At 34.3% G+C, this 23,153-nt stretch overlaps 2 protein-coding genes across 3 annotated transcripts; one reads left to right on the plus strand and one right to left on the minus strand.

Annotated features, from left to right (window-relative positions):
- The first annotated feature begins 4,730 nt into the window (after positions 1-4,730).
- Positions 4,731-6,438, plus strand: LOC145037399 (peroxisomal 2,4-dienoyl-CoA reductase [(3E)-enoyl-CoA-producing]-like). The gene is made up of 5 exons (XM_078986049.1): positions 4,731-5,120; positions 5,198-5,357; positions 5,444-5,586; positions 5,670-5,892; positions 6,067-6,438. Exons 1-5 carry the CDS (start codon positions 4,935-4,937, stop codon positions 6,219-6,221), a joined length of 867 nt encoding a protein of 288 aa, XP_078842175.1. The 5' UTR covers positions 4,731-4,934; the 3' UTR covers positions 6,222-6,438.
- A 3,312-nt stretch (positions 6,439-9,750) lies between these two features.
- On the minus strand, positions 9,751-11,931 carry LOC145037400 (uncharacterized). 2 transcript variants are annotated; one of them, XR_013678816.1, is made up of 2 exons: positions 10,723-11,931; positions 9,751-9,928 (listed from the first exon to the last, which is right to left on the minus strand). XR_013678816.1 is itself a non-coding variant. In XM_078986050.1 (1 exon), the coding sequence occupies exon 1, from the start codon at positions 11,745-11,747 to the stop codon at positions 10,794-10,796; it is 954 nt and encodes a 317-aa protein (XP_078842176.1). In that variant the 5' UTR covers positions 11,748-11,931; the 3' UTR covers positions 10,648-10,793. The 2 variants fall into 2 exon arrangements, 1 of the variants encoding a protein (XP_078842176.1); XM_078986050.1 differs by lacking the exon at positions 9,751-9,928 and having other exon boundaries at positions 10,648-11,931.
- Between the last annotated feature and the right edge of the window lie 11,222 nt (positions 11,932-23,153).

Raw genomic sequence — 23,153 nt, forward strand, 5'->3', positions numbered from 1 at the left:
ACCCACTCAGTTTATTTATATCACAGGTGTTTATATGAAGTCACATTACACAGAGAGATTAAGGAGATATAAATCACTAGTGATAATGAATGTAAGTTCTGTTTATGTTTCTGTATTAACGATGACATCCCAAACATTTTAAAATGAATAAAAATACTTTTCTTCGGAAATGCTTTGATAACGTATTTATCATGTTTTACTGGGAACAAATTCCGTAACATTTTTATTAAAAGAAGAACTTTGATTTTTTTTAAAAACATAAACAAAATCTGTCTTTTCTAGCCGTGAAAATGGGGATGTCACACTTTTACGTACTTATTTGTTTGCATGCTTAGAATCAATCGATCCTGATAGAATTATGTTCTAACATATTGTTTATTGCATCAACTGTTTAATTGTGCACCAGATAAAGCAATAAAGCAATAAATGAATATGAGTGATATTTTGAAGATGATACTCTTTTCTGTTAGATATTGGAGTAACAAATATTTGTTTAATATAACAATTTTGATTGGTTGAGCTCATTGACTACTAAACTATGTACAATGCTTAATGTATAACTACAATGCATAAAGTTCTAATGGAGTATGTAGATGAACAAATGTGGAGGCAATGGAAACGCACATGAAATATTTTCAAAGATTATTCGAAGAAAAATGGAGGAACGACAGATCCACAATTAGCAAGATCTTAAATGAAGCCAGATTGTCGTATCGAAGAAGACTGGGGTTATTTGTGCGATTATTGGGAATCGGATACAACGAAGGTAACTATTAAATTCTATAAACCTTATAATTTCATCTTAGAATTCTTATTCTATCTCTTGTAGTATTATAAAACATGCAATCTCAACTACTCAAAAATATACACATGCAACAAAAATTTGTCAATCTTGCACATACACATTTTATGTAATTAACTCTTATTTATATATTATTAACCACGTATAGCTCAAATTTTGTAGCAATATGCTGAACAAATGAAACATAATCGGGGAAAACTTGTTATTCTAAGTAGAGGAGGATCACGATCGATAACAAATCACAAATTTGCCATGGTAAACTATCAAATTAATTCATATTTGTATTAATATATATTGAAGAAAAAATATTTTTTTACCTTTACTTATATTAATGTTTATTATTGTAGACAAATAAAGACACTCAGATGCCCCAACCCAATCGAATTATATCATAAGTTGCATTTTCATCCTATAAAGAAATGGATAAATGATGAGTCACGCATTCAATATGTTAGAATGATTTCTTGACTAATATTCATTTTTAGTTATAATATATTGAAATTGGTGTTATAAGTTATTATAATATGTTTTTATGTTGTATTAGGAAAATATTCTCCAACTCAAGGAGGAAGAATGTGCCAAATTAGTTTCAGTGGGAACAAGAATTACTCAAGAAATGGAATACGACATAGAGAAAAAAAGTAATTAAAATTGTTTGTGCCGAACATAAAACATTACTATCTGGATGGGAGGCTTCAAGTGGACTTGTTACGAGGAAAAAAGATATACATCTCTTATCAACCGCAGAAACGTCTCAATCAGCCTCAAAAGACAAAGAAGATATGAAAAATAAGATTGTTGCACTTGAGGAGGATATTTGAATAACAAAGTGAGGACAAATGTGAAAAAATGTTCCAATTTGTTATCTCGAAGTTCCCGGATTCTCAAAACATATTATACCCACCCGATGAAGATGAAGCCCGTGCGTACGATGACATGACAGATCCATCAGAGCAAGCATAACATTCAATGACCTTTCAATAAAACTTGGAACTTCTTTCAAATATGGTTAAGTTATTGACTAGTTTCTTAGACATTTTTGTTCGTTACAGTTTCACATAACATTCATGACCTTTCAATAAAATTCATGACCTTTCAATAAAACTTGGAACTTCTTTCACTTGGAACTCATTTTTTCATGACATTTTTGTTCGTTACATTTTAGTTTTGTTTAATTCTAACTATTTTCTATTCCTACAAAGCTATGAAAAAATGAGTTTCAGGTTTCTTTTTTAACAGTATATAATTCAATATATAACTTTAATGGTCAAAAGGGTTAAAAAGTTTTGACTTTGGTTGGTTGTTGTAGTAAAAGATGTTGACCATCATTGCTTTTAGTGGGAAAAAAGGCTAAAAATGTCGTATTTAATGTTTATGAAACCATATTCTATTTCTAATTTTTATTATTTAAAAGAGTTGACTATCTATTTTTTCACAAATTTTGTTTAGTTTTTCTTAACGATCTTAGGTATTATGATATTATGATTATGATGTGTTTGACTTTTAAAGTCTAACGATTGCTTTTTACTTTCAAAAGTGATGGATACTATTTTAATACTAAAAATACAAGTGATACTGTGATAGTATTCTTTTTATTTTTTCAAAAGTGTTTTGAATGTTAAAGAATATATGTCAGTTTTAAAAGTACTAAATTTGAGTTTCAAAAGTAAAAGTTAATATGTGATCTTTGTCAATATATAACTTTTAGGCGGTATTCTACAATAAAAGGCATAAAACGAAAAGAAATAAAATAAATAACAATACAAAATTTTTGATATATCTTAACATTTGTTGTAATTGGTTTTTCCATGAGTTCCTAAGTAAATAACCATTTTACCCCTTTCAATTTTCAATAAAATTATACTTATTTTGACTAAATAACATCAATGTACTTTCAAATGATCATTTAAAGTAAATTGCATCGGTATAATCGTCATTTTTTATAGCTTTCATTCATTTAAAATATATTAGTTTTACATCATAATTTAACCATTTAATTCTAATTTATTTGTATAAAACCAGTATAATTTGAATTTCTTTTTTCTAATAAGAGCCATGAACGTACAATGCTATTTATGTTTTGCCCATGAAAGTACAATGTTATTTCTGTTTTGCCCATGAAACTACTTTTTTGTACACAATTTGAAAGTAAATGACCATTTTACCCCTTTCAATTTTTCAATAAAATTATACTTATTTTGACAATTTGAAAGTAAATGACCATTTTACCGCTTTCAATTTTTCAATAAAATTATACTTATTTTGACTAATAACAACAATGTACTTTCAAATGTTCATTTAAAATCATTGCAGGGCCATAATCGTCATTTTTTTATATTGTTGTCATTTATTAAAATAAATCGCTTTACAACATGAATTAACCCTTTCATTCTAATTTATTTGTATTAAAGAATTTAACATCACTTTTTGGTGCCAATAATCAAAAGTGTATGCCTTTACTGTTAATTTGTTTATGTTTTTTGATCAGGGGGCTGCAATGTATTTGTACATAACACAAAATTAAGTTACCAAAGATTGATCATATATTTCTTTCGCGTGTCTTCTTTGAAGCTGATAATTGTCTACTAGGCTTGTGCATAAATCTTGATTTTCTCCATTTTTCAATATTACCTAATATATTTTTGAAAAAGGTCAATCATTTTTAATTTATGAAAATTATCTTGCAAGTTTTTGCTGATGTAACAGTCAGGTGCAAAAAAAAAAAAAAAATTGTTAAAAGTTTGGGGACACTTGGATTATAAATGTTTAGTTTATGTATTGAAATTATTTATTTTAGATGCAACCATGGTTTAAGTATTCAGCTTGGAGAGGAATTCATTTTCCCTTCAATTAAAATTGTTTTATTTTGTGTTTTTGATCTTGAATCTTACCCAAGAACTATGTGCCATAAACACGGAAAGGAAAATGGAAAAAATATTTAAAATAAAGAAACATAAAGTTTAATTTCCAGTGCACAAAATGTTATTTGATGTCGTTATATGGTTTATTTAAAGTCGATGAAATTCACATGCATGTATAGATTTCTCATTCGACATCATATTAGGATTGAAGTTCATTTCTTTGTGTTTACTAATGATATATATTGCAGATTCATTGCCACTGCATATTACTACAATTGCAATTAAATATAATCCTCACCGATTGAGCAATCAATCTTGGTGTCTTTATTTTTAATTCCACAAATACCATTTTTAAGACATTTGAAAGTATATTTTCCTAATTAGACAAAATTTGAAAGCACAATGTTCTTATGGGTAAAAAACTTCAGGTTTAAATGGTTTAATAAGGAAAAAGTTTTAAAATGGAAATGTTATAATAATAAAACAAAAATAAAAAATTATATAGATATTATACATGAACAAATAAAGTATATTTCTATTTATTGTTACATCTTCTTCTTCTTATTACCCTAATAAATGAAAATGACTTTACCACATGTTATTCTCTTATCAAATTAGCCACATGTAATTTTGTCATAATTTTGAGATATATATTTATTTTTTACTTGTCATTGCTTTAATTTTCATTTTCAATCTATCATTAATTTAGTTTTCATAAATTAAACCTACCATAATGACTATTAATTTTAAATGTTAAATTTTAAATTCAATTTCAAATAAATTTACAGTTTAAACTTTTATGTTTAACATTTTGTTATAATTAACTCGGTTAGTACACTAAACACATAATTTTAATTAATTTATTTTTTGCATGTTTTTTTTCACATAATTTTCACTTATTTCAATTTCAAATTCAAATTAAATTTCTATTTAATCGTTCGTACTTAACATTTTGTTTTAATTAACCTGTATAATATACGAGTTTCACAAACTAATTGTTAATAAATAAAAGAAATATGTTATAGAACAAAATAAAAAGTATATATTATACAACTGATAGTTTGATGCTACTTGTCCAGATGTTGGCGAGGGAAGGATCTAAATCGAATCTCCATTGAATTCCGATGCCCGTCGATATAAAACAAAATTGGGAATCGAAAGAAGCATATTTGTGAAGCAACCGGCCAACCGACTGTTCCGATGGTGACTCCTCCATTCATAATCAAATTCAATTCTTTCAATCCCAATTCAACTACCATTCCGAAGAAACAATGGAGTCCCCATTTAAGGGAGATATCCTGAAAGGGAAAGTGGGGCTGTTGACCGGCGGTGGATCTGGAATCGGATTTGAAATCGCTGCAGAATTGGGTAAACATGGAGCTTCCATCGCCATCATGGGTCGTCGTAAACACGTCCTTGATTCCGCCGTTTCTGCTCTTCAATCCCTCGGCATTCACGTAAAACCCTATTCATCTCTCTGTATCTTCGACTTCACTTTAAAATTCTGAAACGTAATTTCAACTATTCGTTGTAGGCTATTGGGGTTGAAGGAGATGTTCGGAATAAAGAGGACGCTGCTCGAGTTATAGAGACAACGATTAACCAGTTCGGCAAGCTTGACATCCTCGTAAATTCGGCGGCTGGAAACTTTCTTGTCCCTTCCGAGGATTTATCGCCTAATGGTTTCCGAACAGGTACGATTAAGATCAGACGAACTAAAATTACGGATTTCTGTAACTTATATACCATAATTTAAAGTTTAACCTTCTGGTGATTTCAGTGATAGATATAGACGCAGTTGGGACATTCACAATGTGTCATGAAGCTCTCAAGTATCTGAAGAAAGGGGGAGTAATCATAAACATAAGTGCGACTTTGCATTATACAGCAAGTTGGTATCAAATCCATGTCTCTGCTGCTAAGGTCTCGTGAATTACCCTTAAATCGTTACGCAAATGCAAGATCAAACCTGTTAATCTTGATATCTTGTTTTTTCATTGCAACAGGCAGCTGTCGATAGCCTTACAAGGAGCCTGGCGTTAGAATGGGGAACTGATTATGGAATCAGAGTTAACGGGATTGCACCAGGCCCCATTGATGACACTGCTGGTGTTACCAAGCTCTTACCTGAGGATATCAGGCGCAAGAAACAAGAAGCATCTGCTTTGTACAGGATGGGGAAGAAATGGGATATCGCCATGGCTGCTCTCTATCTTGCATCCAATGCAGGTCAGTTAGCCATATGCACTCTAAGTGTTCGATGTTTTGTCAATAGTTATTTGAGATCGTGTTTGACGCATAAAACAACCCTTTTACTAGAAAAACGAAATGTATAAATAGAATTTTATGGTTTTTAGCATTTTGCGTGAAATTGAGAAAAAGTATGTTAATGAATGTTTGAAGGTAACTATGTAAACGGGACAACATTGGTGGTGGATGGTGGAATATGGCTGAGCAAGCCACGAGATTTGCCAAAAGAGGCTGTAAGACAGCTTTCAAAGGTCGTAGAAAAGAGGTCTAGAGATGCCCCTGTTGGTGTTCCAAAGAGCAAACTTTAAGGTCAAATTCTGCAACTCCCTTTTAGTGTCACATCCATGTAATTGATTGGGTTTTTATTATTTGTTTTACACTTTTAGTTTCGTATGTCTAGTCTACCTTTGACTTGTTATGTTCTACGATTTACCTTTGGGGCAAGTAGGAGTGGAACTATGAAGGTTGATTTAAATATAATATTATGATTTTGGGATCATAAATGATATGGAATTAAAAGTTAAAGTAGTTTTGGTTGGATGATCTTTCTAAAAATGAATATTTATGAACTTAGTATTTGATTTGATTCTTAGTTGATGTGAAAGATAGTTCCTACTACCTCTCTATCACATCATATATATATATATATATATATATATATATATATATATATATATATATATGTTTGACAAAACTATTTTTCTTTTTCTGAACCGATGGTTAGTTGTTAGATGACAAAACTCTTTCACTTGTGTGTATAAGTAAACAGCATAAATAGCTGAACTTTTTTGAAAGATATATAATATCATAAAACATAAGCTAAAAACTCAAAAAAAAAAAAAAGTACCTTGCGGATTAAAAAGTTAAAGTTAAAAGTTTTGCTGTGAAACATACCCACAATCATCAAAATTTCATATTATTTTCAAAATGATGCTTTTCAAAACACATTATCTAAAATAATAACAATGTATAGGGGGTTCAAAATGGGTAGTTGAATTTGTTTGGTATCCGAAATTTGGTTACCTGAAATTCAGATTGTAGATTTTGGGTATTCGAATATTTATCTAAAATTTCAGATAAATATCAAGAACCAACTAAATATAAACTCAAGTACTAAAAATTGAAAAAACATGCAATATAATTTGTATATGGATTAACATATATAATATAGTAAACACTAAAATAGTCTCAGTAGTTTGGTTAAAATTGTCGATTTGGTACCTTTATTACTTTTCTTTACATTCAGACCATTCTCATGATTTTGTTGCATTTACATATTGCTTTTTTTTTTTTTTTTTTTATATTTATTATTTATTAGTTAAAGAAAATACACATTTTTCTTTATATTCGAACCATGCAATGATTCCAATGGAGAGATGTGGTTCAAGTGGTTTAGGACAAGGTTATCGATAGCGATAGCGAGGAGATAACGACAACCCACCTATACGCTATGTAGCGATAGCGATGAAATAGCGACAGCTATTTCATATTTTGTGATTTCTTATAAAATTAAACACTATATTTACTTGCACCTATGCAACAATCAAAAATAACATAGAACTAACAAGTACCAGTTCTATTAAGCTAACATTAAGTTCCAAAATATGTTTACCACAAAATATTGGTTAGTTTTAGACTCTAAAATCTAAAATTAAGTTCTAATACCACAAAATAATCGTTATTTCTAGACTCTAAAGTCAAACTATGTTTCAATACCACAAATCGATTTTGGGGAGGTGTGCTATTGTCGCAGAAGGGAGAAATAACCCGCCAAAATCGATTTTGGCTCCGATCATACAATCTTAGTCGATTAGAGGGGAAGACACGAAATTGATTCTACAATTGCCCACCTAAACCTATTCCGAGCCTAATTGCTACGTTTCTTACCAATTTTCTTTAAAAAAGTTAATAAATAAAAAATAAATAAAAATAAAAAAAATTGCCGGACATCGCTACACACGCTATTGCCTCGCTGCAAGCATCGTAGCGACCCATCACTGCTAGGCTACGTTATTCGCTATAGCGAGTGTAGCGATCGCTATTAACAACTTTGGTTTAGGAAGAGGAGGAGAGGTGGTTTAGGAAGAAGAGAGACACATGCCAATGCTTTTTGACCGGGGGGGGGGGGGGGGGGAGTAGAGGTAGAGTGGGGTGGTAAATAATCAGATCTTAAAAGTGAAAAACTAGTAAAGTGTAATCATGATGCTGGTACAGATTTAGTTTCAAATGAGAGAGGGATAAAGGTGGTGTGGTAGAGTCTTTTTTATTTTTCTAAACAATGAATTATAGTAATAAATAAAGAATAAATTACAAATAAAATAAACCGGGGTATCATCGTTTTTTTATATTTATAAGGGACGAAAAACATAACAAAACTAATGTTTTAAAAACCTGTTTTTTAATCGAATTGAAATGGTGACTGATTTCCAATTTAACCAGTTCGACCGTTGGATCAACCAGTTTTTATAATTCTTATTTTTTTTCTTATTTTTATACATATACATGCATACATAAATCAAGAATTTGACAATTCTCATCTTTTTTCTTATTTTTATATACATACATACATAAATCAAGAATTTGACAATTCTCATCTTTTTTTTTTATATATATACATATACATACATACGTATGTATAAAAACAAGGGGGGGTGGTAAACCAATCTTTTTATTTTTATTTTTATACATATACATATACATATACATACATACGTATGTATAAATCAAGAATTTGACATTCATAAGTTCAAACATTAAAAATACATATAAAAACAAGCTTATAGATTAATCTAAATACATTAAAAACACATAAACATAAGTTTCACATCAAACCATATACATTAAAAAGAAAAATAAAGTATGATACCAAAACAAAATATAGTTTTAAATGAATTCAAAAGCATAACAAAACTTTGTAACATTTACTATATGTTTTATTTAAAAATAAAATCTAAATAGATGTGAAAGATCACCAAGTTTATTATGAAAATGTCTTTCTTTTCATGTATGTATACATACATACGTATGTATAAATCAAGAATTTGACATTCACAAGTTAAAACATTAAAAATACATATAAAAACAAGCTTATAGATTAATCCAAATACATTAAAAACACATAAACATAAGTTTCACATCAAACCATATACATCAAAAAGAAAAATAAAGTATGATACCGAAACAAAATATAGTTTTAAATGAATTCAAAAGCATAACAAAACTTTGTAATATTTACTATATGTTTTATTTAAAAATAAAATCTAAATAGATGTGAAAGATCACCAAGTTTATTATGAAAATGTTTTTCTTTTCATGTGTTTTTATTTATTTTAACCGGTTCAATCTGCTTTTTGTAAAACCAACTGGTTCATTCCGATTTAAAAATAAACATAAAATCAGTTATAGTTAAACTGCTCCCTTCTTTGGTTCCCGGTCCAACCGATTCAAACCGGTTTTTATCCGGTTGAAATCGGTTTTTAGAACATTGCACAAGATCTTTCCAAACGCAAGAAAAAATAAATAAATAAATAGAAACCATAAGTACCAAACCACATAGACGGTTTTAGTATTTTACTCCAAATAATAAGAATTTTTTCCGTTTCAATGTCGTCAACACTCAACAAATTCATTAATTTCATTCCTCCCTTAGTTGAAGCAACACCTCTTTCCTTTCATCATTTTTCTTGTGTTCATTCACGTAACTAGAAAATAGTGGGATGTACATCCCGCACATGTCACATGATACATTCATACATATATCCAAACAAAAACAATTCAGAAAGTATCTTAACCACAGTAAATAAGTTAAAGCTCCATCTATTCATCTTTATTACAACACTGAACCCAATTTAATATACGTTTAATAAAGGAAATATATATTGCAAGAAGTCATAAACACCTATAAATTTACACAAAGTAATTACGAAAGAAACATAATGACCGATAACATCTTCATGGAATTAGCTTCTCAAATGCTGTAGAACACCTGCTGACCTGTTCATTCACTATGCTCCCACTGCCATTAAAATTACTTGTACGATTTGCATAATGTAAAACAACCAAACCATCCCCAAAATATAATAAAATTACATAACTATCCCCAATGTTTAAAATCTTAAAGGTTATAATAACACATAATGTTTTTTTTTATAAATATATTTACTATGTCACTGGACTTTTTATAGGTTGTCATTATGCCATTAGATTGCATTTTTATCTGATGCCGTAATAGAAGCAATATCAGTAGGCCTAAATAAACAAATTATTTAAAATCTATCGGAAAGAAAGTTTAGTGACATATTTGATACCAATTAAAAGATAAATGATCTGAAGAACAAATTGCTTACTATTAACCCAATCTAATACTATGATAAAAGTAAAAGGTTTTTGAAAAAGTTGATAAAAGGAGATTTTGGTAGATATAAAATAAAGTTGCAGAGATATGAGACAAAAATAAGTCATTAAATAACTCGAAAACCTTTATAAATGCTCTTTACAATTCTCACTTTCTATCCATATTCTTACATAAATAAACCTTAATACATACATACCCAAACAAACACAAGACAAATATCGCAATTAATTAAGATAATCTTAGTGGGCATTTGAGGGGTTTTATTGAGCTTTCATCAAAATAAGCATTTGATGATATAACAGGAATCCAACATAAAACAAGATTAATGACAAATTTAATGGCCAATCTATATCCAATGATTATTGTTTTTTTAAGATGGGTTAAAAAAAGGATTGAAATTAAAAGTCATACTGATAACAAAAGTATCCAAATTTACAAAAAAGAAAATCTCAAACCTTTTTTTTCGTTGGTGATACACAACAAGTACAAAAAAAGATTCAGTGTAATTACTGATACTGATTCATTATTAGTCCAAATTCTCCATCTGAATGCTGCTTTTAAGAGGCACATACTCTCCAAGATATCCACCCAAATGATCATACAAAGCATTCTTATCGATCTCTTGATGATGATAGCTCTTGCACACATAGTAAAACACACTCTGAACCAGTAATCCCACCAGGTTCACAATCACAAGAACACCGACCAAGAATCCACCGACCACGATCCTCGAGAAAACCCCGTAATAATACTCCCCACCATGGACGACAATTGATCCAAATAGTCCATTAATCGCCCCACAAATGACGAAATACCCGAAAACAAGAACAGACGCCATGCGAGCCCTTCCTTTGAGAATCTCGAAGCTCTTTTTCATGGCGGCGAAGCCATAAACAGGCTCAAGAACAGAAATCACACTTGCTAAGTGCCAGAGTGCAGTGATGTAGACATGCACAACGAGGAACAACAGGAAGACGATAATCAGAGAGAAGAAGAACAAAACCAAGTTCTGTGTATCGATTGCGATGATCAACAGAACAATAAACCCGAGAAACACAATGTTGTAAGCTACCATGGTGAGACCGACCCATAGGAAGGTAATGAAGAGGCGTTTGAAGACGGAGGGGATCGCGGACATTGTGTAGGAGAAGGAGACGGGTTTGGAGGTGTACAAGGAGGCGACGGTGAAGACGACGGCGGCGGTGGAAAGGAGGGAGAAAACGAAGAGGAAGATGAGGTAAGAAAATTGAAAGACGAGGAGTTTAGTCCATTGGGAGGTGTGGGAGCCATATGGATCCTGGATTTGGGTGATTAAAGGGTGAGTGAAGAGAGAATGAGCTAAAATAGCGAATGATAATGGGAAAATTAGGGTTAGGGTGATGAGGTAAAAGGTTTGAGGGGATTGTTTGGGGATGGCGATTGATTCTTTGAGAATATCGGAAGCAGAGAGGAATTGGAGCTCTTCTTGATGTAGATCCATGGCGGATTGATGTAATTTTGTTGAAATCTGTAAGATAAAAAGTGGATCTGGGGTTGGGGTTGGGGTTGAGTATGAGAGGGAAATGGAAGGTGCCTGAGATGGAGGAAGAAGGCGGTGCCTTTCCGCAAGCCTTTTGCTTACTTTTATTTCATCTCAAACAAAGAGCGGAGAGAATCAATTTTTTGCCCTTCCTAATTTTCCAAAAACTTTTGTTTCACAGGAACAGAATTTTACAATCACTGATTCATTTTTTTTTTTTTTTTTAATTATTTTTTTTATTGAAGTTTCTTAAAAGAACCATTCAAATCTTTTAAAAAAAACATCATTCAATCAAAACTTTATTAATCATCTTTTTTTAAAAAAAGATATATTTTAAAAGAGATTAATTAATATATAAGTTTTTTCTTTTCTTTATTTAAAATAAAAATAAAAAATATAATTATTATTTTCTTTTATATTTTTATTTAAATTATTATCATTATATTATTTTTTATGTTTGGTTCAAATACAATGAAAACGTTCGAACAAGGTTTTTTTAATTTTCCGTTAATGTTTTTTTTAATTTAATTTATATTTTAACACTTTTCTTTGATGTTAAATTACTTTATAGGAATTTATTTATTTATCATAATATAGATTGATAAAAAAATTTGTTGTTTTTTAAATTAATTATCTCTAAATTGTTAAATCCTACCCCCAAACTGTCGGAGTTAGACTCTGCCTAATAAACACAACAAGTAGCCCTAATCAATTATGGCCATTAACCCGACTCACAAGTCCAAATCCAACAACTACCCCCCCTCCCCCCGGGGGGAAGGCAAACAAACAATTTTCCCTTCCATCGCCCAAAACCCTCAATCTTTTGACGAAAAGTCAAAAGTCAACAGAAGTCAACAAGTCAACCCTCTCAGTCCGTACGTGGGGGCGTACGCTTCCGTATGTGGGGGTGTATGTCTCGAATCAGTGAAGTCGGGGACGGGCCTGGCTATGCGGGGTGTAGCTAGGAGTATGGCCAACGTACTTTACCTAGTCCCAAAACTCCAACTTTTAGGTTTTAATCCTTTCAAACACTTATTCCAACTTCATATTTGACCACTATAGAATGTCTTAACCCATAAGGTCACTAAATTTACACCTTTGCATGGCTAGATAGGGCTAAAAACACAAAACCTTAGCTTTTACAACACTTATAGTCACTTAACTCATGCATGGGCCAAAGGAAACGATCAAGCAACCATTTTTATGAATACCCATCTAAAGAGATCTAGAAAGAACATCAACAAGGTATGAACTTTATACCTTCAAAAGGTTCACAAGGTAAAGGATTTTCTGGATCCACAAGCTTGCATGCAAAAATCATATGGCAACTTAACAACCCATATGGTTGCCTCAAGAGTAGATGCCTGCCGTACTGGCACAATGTACTCCCATGGTAGTTCCGTTGTATACTTATCGATTTTTGTTAGCTCCTCAGGGACGATGCGAAATGTAAACTCCATCTTGTATGTGTTGGATAAGGTGTCTAAGTCCATAACTTATTTGGTACATACTTGACCCGACCCGGCATGGTCCATTTGGGTTGCATTTCATCCAAACGATTTATGGATAATTTTATGAGAATTGTATACTTACGATTTATTAATATATTATAAGTTATAATATATTAATATGAAGTCATGCTATTTAATTAGTTTTAGTCTTAAATTAATTATGAACTAATTTAAAGATTAAAAAGAAGACTGATTAAATTATAGGCTATTATATTTTATATAGTGTGGGCTAATACTCATTTGTTAATGGGCTAAGCTAATGTGGAAGTCCATGGATGATCCATGGAGCTTTTAACCCATGGATCCTTGGAAAGGAAAATACATGGGTTATTAGGGTTTCACCCTAACCATGCACACTATATAAAGAAGCATATGATGCAAGAAATATGGCTCTAAGTGTAGACTCTAGTTGTGTGAGACTTAGTGGTGGCCGATTCCACAAGAAAGTATACTACTCTCTCAAAGTTTGCCAAACGTTTGTGGTGATTTGTGATTCCATTTGAGGCATTCACACTGTTGGTGCTTGGCTCTCAAACTCCAAACAATCAACCATCATCAAAAGGTATGTATTTCTACTAGTAGTTTTATGACTCATAATCCTTATGCTATGCTAGTTAGGAAGAAACCTTGGAAATTATTATTTGCATGTATTTTAGAAGAAAACATAGATCCAAGGTTTATTAGGGTTTCATGCACACTTAGGAAGTGTTAGATTGCTCAAAACCCAACAGTGGTATCAGAGCCTAGGCTTGTTTTCTTGAATACTTGATGCAAATTGCTGAAAAATGTCGAAAAACTGCATTCTGCACAGCAGACTCGCCGAGTCCATTCATGGTACTCGCCGAGTCCATGTGTAGATTCAACCAACTCGCCGAGTCAGTTCATGCACTCGACGAGTTGGCAGGCCTGAGTGCAGATTTTCAAGTTTTGGTGTTGGAATTGGTCTGGAATCATTACCTTAAACTGTTTTGATCTTATAAAACCTGTTTTTGATGTGATAATGATGATGGTGGACTAATTTCAAAGTTATAATCAAAATTTCAAGTTTATATGTGTTCATATGATTCTTGAAATTGTTGATGTGGATGTTCATGTTCATATGAGTTTTGTTAGATCATAGAAATTATTTGCAAATTGTTTGTTAGTTAATTCTTGATCTTAATATGTTTTAATGGAATTCATAATTTGTCCTCAAGTTATGGAATTCCAAAAGTTTTTTCTTTTAAATGTTTTTTAAGAAGTCATAAGTTACACTTTTGAAGAGTTTTTCTAATAAATGCTTTTATGGACTTCATAACTTGTCCTCAAGTTATGGATTTCCAAGAGACTCTTCATTAAAAGTTTTAAACACTTAATTAAAACTCATAAGTTATGAATATCCAAAAGTTTATGAATTGTTCAAAACTTGCCCTCAAGTTTTGGAATTTGTAAAGTCTCACACAAACTTTAATTCCATACCCTAGAAGTTTTAAAAGTTAAAATTCTACCCTTATACTATTATAAGATTAATGGTTAATTATTATATATATGTATAAGAACAAGTCGTTTTACCGTTAGTAGGCCTCATTCACAAAGCCGGTCTATAAGGTGGGTATAAGGTTGTTGCCTATAAAATGACAACTTAATGGGTGTCCGCTCTCACCCACCGCTTGCTTGACTGGTGGAGGGTCGTTAGCCGAACGGGTAAGACAAGGACTTATAAATTATCATTAAGTATGATGAATATTATAAAGTAACTAAATATTTTTTATTTAATTCCCAATCTTAGTTACTTTAGGAAAACTGTGAATTTGGTGCTAGCCCATGGAATTCACACTTTGTACCTTACCAAATCGTTGGTGGAGCGTGTGTGGTTAACCGACACACTAACTTGGACTAGTAAGGATCACGAAGGGTGACTTAATGTTTGTCATAGATCAATGGACCGTGTGTGGTTAACCGGCACATTGATTAGGTGATAATATTAAGGGTACCAAGTGAATTGGTATGGTTATTTACACCTTGTTTTGTGATCGTCAGCATCCCAGTCACAAAATTTGAGAGGGCACACTCGAGATTGAAACATGCCATTGAAAAGTTCAATGAATCTAAAAAGATCTAAGAATTTCAAATCCAATTAAAACCTAATAAATTATTTCGTTTTTCATGGTGGAAATTAGTGAATCGTCATTCGCCTACCTTCAAATATTTTATAGCTTGGATTACGGCATCCCTCTTCCAAGTTATAAAATATTGTGTTGGGTCCTAGCCTTAATATTTCATATTGGGTGTTATATTAAGGACTTTGAATCAACTAACTTGATTTTCTCCCATTATAGATGTCTGGTTCAGACAACTATGATCTTCCCAAATCTCTTGAAGATGGTGTCCCTCAACATCATGCTTCACTTCCTCCACCTCCTCCAATTATTCTCCCTCACCCACAAGTTCTTGAAAAGTTTAAAGTCACTCAATCCCTATTGGCAAGCATAGTCTATGTGTGCTCACATCTTGGAGATAAAGTGTCACACCCCCGAACCAGACGGCGGAAACGTCCGAGGGTTGTCGTGACTTAATTGAATACCATAACATTGAATATATATGAAACATAACATCGTTCATCACCATGCATTAATATAGTACAACTGGTAGATTTTACACTGAGTACATTGTTTTAATATTACATTCCCAAAAATAAATTGTTCGATCATTGATAAACAAACTGCAAGCCATCACTGAATACATTTCCTTCGGTTTACTTGTTACCTGAGAATACAAGTATTTTGAAAAACATCAACATATGAAATGTTGGTGAGTTCATAACAGTATTTGAAAAAGCAACATTTTTTTATTGTTTTGAAGACTACCAGAAAATCCGATATTTTCTGAAAAGAGTTTATGAAAAAGTTTGTGAAGATCCATAAGTATGCTTGTTTGTTTCTATAGTTGTAAAAAGTGTTCATTAAACTTGTATACATTTCGAAACTGTATGTATAAAAAAAAATACCGCCCTGACTTCGTGTAGCCCCACGACCGAGGAGAAGAGAGGGCACGAAGATCTCAATAATCCCATTAGTCGGTCGAGGCTATAGTGAATGCGAAGAACCCTTGGCCCGACTCGCATTTGGTGAACTCTCGACTTTAATAGCAGTACCAAAGGACCCTTGGGGACCAATAGTATAAAAGCCATTGAAAGTCCTTTTACGATGTGTTGGATCATGTAAGACCCAACAACTCGTAAGGTTGAAGTCTTCGGGCCTAAAGATCAGGTCATTGGGCTAGCTAGGCCCAACAAACAAGATTTTACACTTTGAGGCCCAAAGATGGTGCGTCGACGTCTGTGCACTCTCACGTGTGTATTGAATTCCCGAATATTACTTGTATGAATCGAGTGATCGTCGTGTTAGTAGTTTCGGGTTTGTTATTGATTCGAGACCGAATCAATTCGTTTGATAACGATTTTTTTTGGTGTTGTTGTGTATTGAAATTCGTCGATAGTCGTAGTGCCATTATTTGATCACAACGGATGTATTGAATTAACATTGAAAATTTTCTGTTTACAACTCCTCTTTGTTTGGTAAATTTACTTTTTCAACCGTTGGAATAAATAAATTTCAGGTTTAGTCCTTAAACCATTTTTCTTGTCATTTTAACACCAAAACTTATTGCAATTGACATTTTTCAGCATATTCTTAGTTGAAAACAGCTTTAGTCCCTAAAAATGCAGTTTTCTCGGTTGTAGCCCCTCTTTTTCGCAATTTTTACATTTTTGGCCCAAATTGGAAATTTTTTACAACTTTGGTCCTCTTTAATTATGAAAAGCATTTTTAACCCTTGAAAAGGACTTAGAACACTAATAGTCCACTGTTTTACAGAAAAACACAGTTTCAGCCCCTCAAAACAGAAAATTTCGCATATTGGGCCCTATTGGGCCGAAAATGTCATTTTTAGCCCATTAAACTTGAAATTTATATTTTTAATCCTCCAAAAGAGTATATTTCCAGAAAATACAATATTGAAACTGTTTTGACTCATGTCACCCATCAGAATTCATAATATGTCATCTTGGGCCCTTTAACTTTATATTTTTAACATTTTATGTCCAAAAATTGAGTTTTTAGCCCAAAGGAGATGTTATTAAGCCACTTAGCCATTTTTCTTGGAATAATTTGTATGTAGAAATATATTTGATGCTAGTATCATTTAATCATAAAGTATATCTCGATTTTTAGGGGCTTATGGTTAGATCCAACATCATGAACACAAAAAAAAACACACATATAAGCATAGAAATCATACAAGGCATACAAAACACATATAGATCTACACTTTCACTTGTATTCCCCCCCCCCCACAAAACTTATAAAACCGAAAGATAGGGAGTATGAAGCTCACCTTTGGATGTGGTTTCGGTTTTGGAGGAGAAATGGAAAGGAAATAGGATGTTTTTCGGCCTAAGCAACCCTTTCTTGATGATCTCGAGGTTGAGAGGTTCTAAGACACAAGATTATGATTTCATATGAGTTAAGAAGAGATTTTTGGGCATAAAAAGAAGTCTAAAGTGTGGATCCAAGTTTCAACTTACCTAGATGATGATCTTTTGTGAAAGAACTCCCTTGATTACCTCTTAGATCTCGAAAATTTGGAGAGAGTTGGAGAGAGTTCCTTGAGAGAAAAGATGAGTGAAAGTGTTTGTGTGTGTGTTTGGGATTCGGCCGAGAGGGGGAAAGAGGTAAGAAGAGAGTGACTTTGACAAGATAGATGCTTGGAAGTATGAGTTGCATGCATGGAGATCCATCAAATAAAAGTGAGGTGGCAATCCAAAGTCAACTTCTCCTTTTCCTTGGGCTTGGGCTGAGAATGGAGAGGGAAGAAAGGATCTTTGGGCTTTTTGCCCCTAAGCCGAATATTAGAGTTAGTTTGGGTGATCATTGGCCTTTTAAGATAAAATTGTGATTTTTATGCTTTATTAAGCTGACTTAGGTTAATCATGGATCAAAGATTTTAATTCATTTCATTCTAGGCCCAAAATGACCCAAAATATTGAATTAAATTAATGTGGGTCCAATTAGAGCCCATTTAAGGGTTCTAAGCCCATGATAGTTAAATTGGAAGCTTATTTATCCATAGAGTCCAATAAGGAAGTCCTAGTCCAAAATGGACCTAATCAAGAACTTCTAGGGTTTTCAATTGCTTGATGTAGTGAATTGAGGTTTAGTTTTTCCATTAAGTAAGCATCATACATGCTCTTGAGTTTTTGATTCAATGTTTTACTTAAGTATAGTGATTACAAGACACAAAATTTCTAGTTGTGACATCATCCCCCCGTTAGAGGGAATTTCGTCCCGAAATTCTATTTGAAAGCTAGATTTGAGAATGCTAGAATAGGTGAGGGTACTTTTGCTTCATTTGGTCTTCGCGTTCCCATGTGAATTCTGGCCCACGCTTTGCGTTCCACCGTACTTTCACGATCGGGATGCGACTTTGCTTAGTACGCTTCACCTCCCTGTCCATGATTTCAATTGGTTCTTCAACGAACAGGAGATTCTCATTGATTTCGATCTCGTCAAGAGGAATGATGAGGGTTTCATCAGATAGGCACTTCTTCAGATTAGAGACATGAAACACGGGGTGTACACCGTTTAGCTCTGCGGGTAGTTGCAGTCTGTAGGCATCGGACCTATTCGGGCAGCGATTTCGAAAGGTCCAATGTATCGTGGGTTCAACTTTCCCCGTTTTCCGAAACGTATAACCCCTTTCCAGGGTGAGACTTTCAACAGTACTCGATCCCCGACCTGAAATTCTAAGGGCTTTCGCCGTTTATCAGCGTAGCTCTTTTGTCGGTCACGCGTTGCTTGCAATCGAGCTCTGATTTGAATGATCTTTTCCGTGGTTTCACGAATGATCTCCGGCCCCGTAAGCGCCTGATCCGACGTGAGTGCTTTTGCTAGCTGGGTGTCACCTACTTCAGCCCAACATAACGGTGATCTACACTTACGCCCGTACAGTGCTTCAAAAGGAGCGACCTTAATGCTTGAATGATAACTGTTGTTATACGAGAATTCGACTAAAGGCAAATGGGTATCCCATGACTTCCCAAAGTCTATCACACATGCGCGAAGCATGTCTTCAAGCGTTTGAATGGTTCGTTCGCTTTGACCGTCCGTTTGTGGATGATACACGGTGCTCATGTCGAGGTAAGTTCCTAGTGCCTTATGGAGAGATTGCCAAAAACGCGAAGTGAATCTACTGTCCCTATCCGGGATAATAGACGCTGGTACTCTGTGGAGTCTCACAATCTCTCGAATGTACAAACGTGTCAATCTTTCCATCTTGTAGGATTCCTTTATAGGCAGGAAATGGGCAGACTTCGTCAGTCGGTCGACTATTACCCATATGGTGTCCAGTCCGTCCGACGTCTTGGGTAGCGTGGTCACGAAATCCATAGAAATCCCCTCCCATTTCCACTCCGGGATTACCGGTTGCTGTAACAATCCTGAGGGTTTCTGGTACTCCACCTTTACCTTGGCGCACGTAAGGCACTTACGAAATAGGTATATCCCTTAGGCACTTACTAACGTAGGTTGCAATTTCCGCCTTCATGTTCGGCCACCAATAGTGTTGTTTAATGTCCAAATACATCTTGTCTGAACCGAGATGAATGGAGTATCGTGTCTTGTGGGCTTCCTTCATAACAACTTCTCTAAATCCTCCGAGTTTAGGGACCCAAATACGGTTCATGAAATAGTATACTCCATTCTCCTTTGCCTCTAGGTTCTTCTCCATTCCGCACAGTGCTTCACTTGCTCTATTTTCCGTCTTCATGGCCTCCGACTGGACTACTGCAATTTGAGTGGCTAGGTGAGATTGAATGGTTATTGAGAGAGTTTTTGTATGACGATTAGAGTACTCCTTCCGACTTAATGCATCAGCTACCACGTTGGCCTTGCCTGGGTGGTACTTGATCTCACACTCATAATCGTTTAGCAATTCAACCCATCTTCGTTGCCTTATGTTCAGTTCCTTCTGTTTCAAGATGTGTTGGAGACTCTTGTGATCCGTGAAGACAGTGCACTTCGTACCATAAAGGTAATGCCTCCAAATCTTTAGAGCAAAGACTACAACTCCCAATTCTAGGTCATGGGTCGTATAATTTACTTCGTGCGTCTTTAGTTGGCGGGATGCGTAGGCTATCACCCTTCCACGTTGCATGAGAACGCAACCTAATCCCTGATTTGACGCGTCACAGTAGACTACAAAATCTTCTGTTCCTTCCGGTAGGGATAGTACAGGGGCGCTACAGAGAGCTTGCTTTAATGTCCGAAACGCAATCTCTTGTTTGTCTGTCCATTTGAATGGTATGCCCTTTTGCGTAAGAGAGGTAAGTGGTTTGGTGATCTTAGATAAGTTTTGAATGAATCTCCTATAGTAGCCTGCTAGACCCAAGAATTGACGAATTTCTGTGGGTGTTGTCGGGATTGCCCACCCTTCAACAGCTTTGACCTTAGAGGGATCCACATGTATTCCTTCTTGGCTAACTACGTGACCTAGGAAGTTCACACTCCGGAGCCAAAACTCACACTTGGAGAGTTTTGCGTATAGCTTCTCTGATCGCAGCGTTTCTAGGATTTGTCGGAGATGTTGGCCATGCTCTCCTTCGCTTCGGGAATAAAAGAGAATGTCATCAATGAAGACAATGACAAAGTTGTCTAGGAATGGTCGACAGATCCGGTTCATCAGATCCATGAATGCAACAGGTGCATTTGTTAGACCGAAGGGCATTATGAACAATTCATAATGTCCGTAGCGGGTTTGGAAAGTGGTTTTTGGAACATCCTCTTCTCGGACTTTGAGTTGGTCGTATCCGGACCGTAGATCTATTTTTGAAAAATAACTAGCTCCTTGGAGCTGGTCGAATAGATCATCGATTCGTGGGAGTGGGTAACGATTTTTAACAGTGAGTTTATTTAACTCTCTGTAGTCGATGCACATCCTAAAGGATCCGTCCTTCTTTTTGACAAAGAGTACTGGAGCTCCCCATGGCGAGTAACTAGGTCGGATAAATCCCTTGTCCAGAAGCTCACTAAGTTGGCTGGACAATTCCTGCATTTCAGCAGGAGCCAGCCGATAGGGTGATTTAGCGAGAGGAGTTGCTCCTGGAATGAGGTCGATTCGAAACTCAACCTGTCTCTCTGGGGGTACTCCCGGAAGATCTTTAGGAAACACTTCTGGAAATTCACACGCTACCGAAATATCTTGAATGTTAGTCTCTTCCTTGGTTTTATCCACTATGTGAGCCAGAAATGCCGAATCCTTCTTTCGTAGGTGCTTCTGTGCCTTGATGCACGAGATGTGGCGAAGGTTCATGCTGGGTTTGTCTCCGTAAATTACTAGGGTTTCGTGATTTGAGAGACGAAGGCGAACGGACTTCTCGTGGCACATAATTTCAGCATGGTGGGGGCTTAGCCAATCCATGCCGATGATCACATCGAAACTCCTAACTGATACTGGCATTAGGTCTATTCGAAAGACATGTTGATTAAGGGTTAGGGTACATCCGATGTAGATTTTGATGGGTTTTGGTCATAAGACATCCTATGGGCTCATACAAACGCTAATGCTTGGATCTAGGTTTCTCTATTGTACATGCTTTGAATCCAAGACTATAAACCCTAATTCTAGCACTCAAGTGATCATATTAACATAAGAATAGGTTTATAATGTTACCTTGATTGTTATATAGCAATAACAATCCTAATTCCACCTTGAATTGACTTTGGAATGCTTAGAGTCACAAGTGTCACTCCTCTAATGGCTTACAAACACCAAGAGCAAATGGATAAGGTATAAAGAGAGAGGAGAGAGGTTAGAATTCGTCCTTAGGACTCCTTGGGAAGGGATACACGAATTCATGACCCTAGGGGTGTTTATATAGGTGTAGAGATAGGGTTTCAGTCATTATCCTTATCTAGTTGATTATCCATTAAGCAACCAATAAGATAATCCTTGAATCCTTATCATACTCGAATTCTAAGGCTTTCCAACCTTAAATTCGTCCACCATATAAATAAGATAATCCTTACCTTATTTTGTAACTATCACATAATTACAAATCAGCCCCTCTAGTTTAATTAATTACATTTGATCACAAAACTAATTCTCAATTAATTATTGACCAATATTAATTAAACAAATATGATTTCTCCTTTAATATATTATTCTTATAACATATTAATAAATCATATTATCCTCTCTCTCTTTATTCATTTCTCCAATCAAGTTGCTTTGGTGAAGGCAACCCAAAAGGACCATGCACCATCGGGTCAAGTACATACCAAAATAGTTATGGACTTAGACACTAATCAAACAGTCTCCCACTTGGATAAGTCTAACAACTATTCTGCGTATGACTTCAGATCCTGATCTGCAATCGTAGCTTTCCAAAGCCGCTGTCAACTCTGATCATATCAGATACGCGTGTCCTTAGATAAGGGATCATATATTCCTCCATTCTAGATATCGTATGAGATATGATTTCAAATCATTCTCTTTGTACTATATCTCGATTTCCGATTTATGACGACAGACTAATTGAACAAATCAAATTAGCCCTAGCCCGGCCGAGCATTTACATTTGTCATCACTAAACCATCGAGGGGCCCAAAAGATATCGCTTTTATTCTTTGAATAAAAGGAACGGATAAACTTTGATACAATGCTTGCTTGCACTCACTCACCGAATCACACACAACAATATGTTTTATAACACCAAGTTACTAGTGCGTTTACATATTATCAATGTGCAACCGATTCGCAAGATACAACTCACACATCTCAGTTTCAAGAATATAAGATGTTATCGTCTCACCAATCACTC

This window comes from Lactuca saligna, chromosome 3 (genome assembly GCF_052625555.1).
Source record: "Lactuca saligna cultivar CGN05327 chromosome 3, ASM5262555v1, whole genome shotgun sequence".
NCBI classification, from domain to species: Eukaryota; Viridiplantae; Streptophyta; class Magnoliopsida; order Asterales; family Asteraceae; genus Lactuca; species Lactuca saligna.

What these genes read in the sequence shown, in the direction of transcription:
- LOC145037399 (XM_078986049.1), top strand. Translation starts at nt 4,935, where the DNA reads ATGGAGTCCCCATTTAAGGGAGATATCCTGAAAGGGAAAGTGGGGCTG. An exon ending in GCCTAATGGTTTCCGAACAG is followed by an intron (nt 5,358 to 5,443) that starts GTACGATTAAGA and finishes TGGTGATTTCAG; the next exon opens with TGATAGATATAGACGCAGTT. An exon ending in TCCATGTCTCTGCTGCTAAG is followed by an intron (nt 5,587 to 5,669) that starts GTCTCGTGAATT and finishes TCATTGCAACAG; the next exon opens with GCAGCTGTCGATAGCCTTAC.
- LOC145037400 (XM_078986050.1), bottom strand. Translation starts at nt 11,747, where the DNA reads ATGGATCTACATCAAGAAGAGCTCCAATTCCTCTCTGCTTCCGATATT.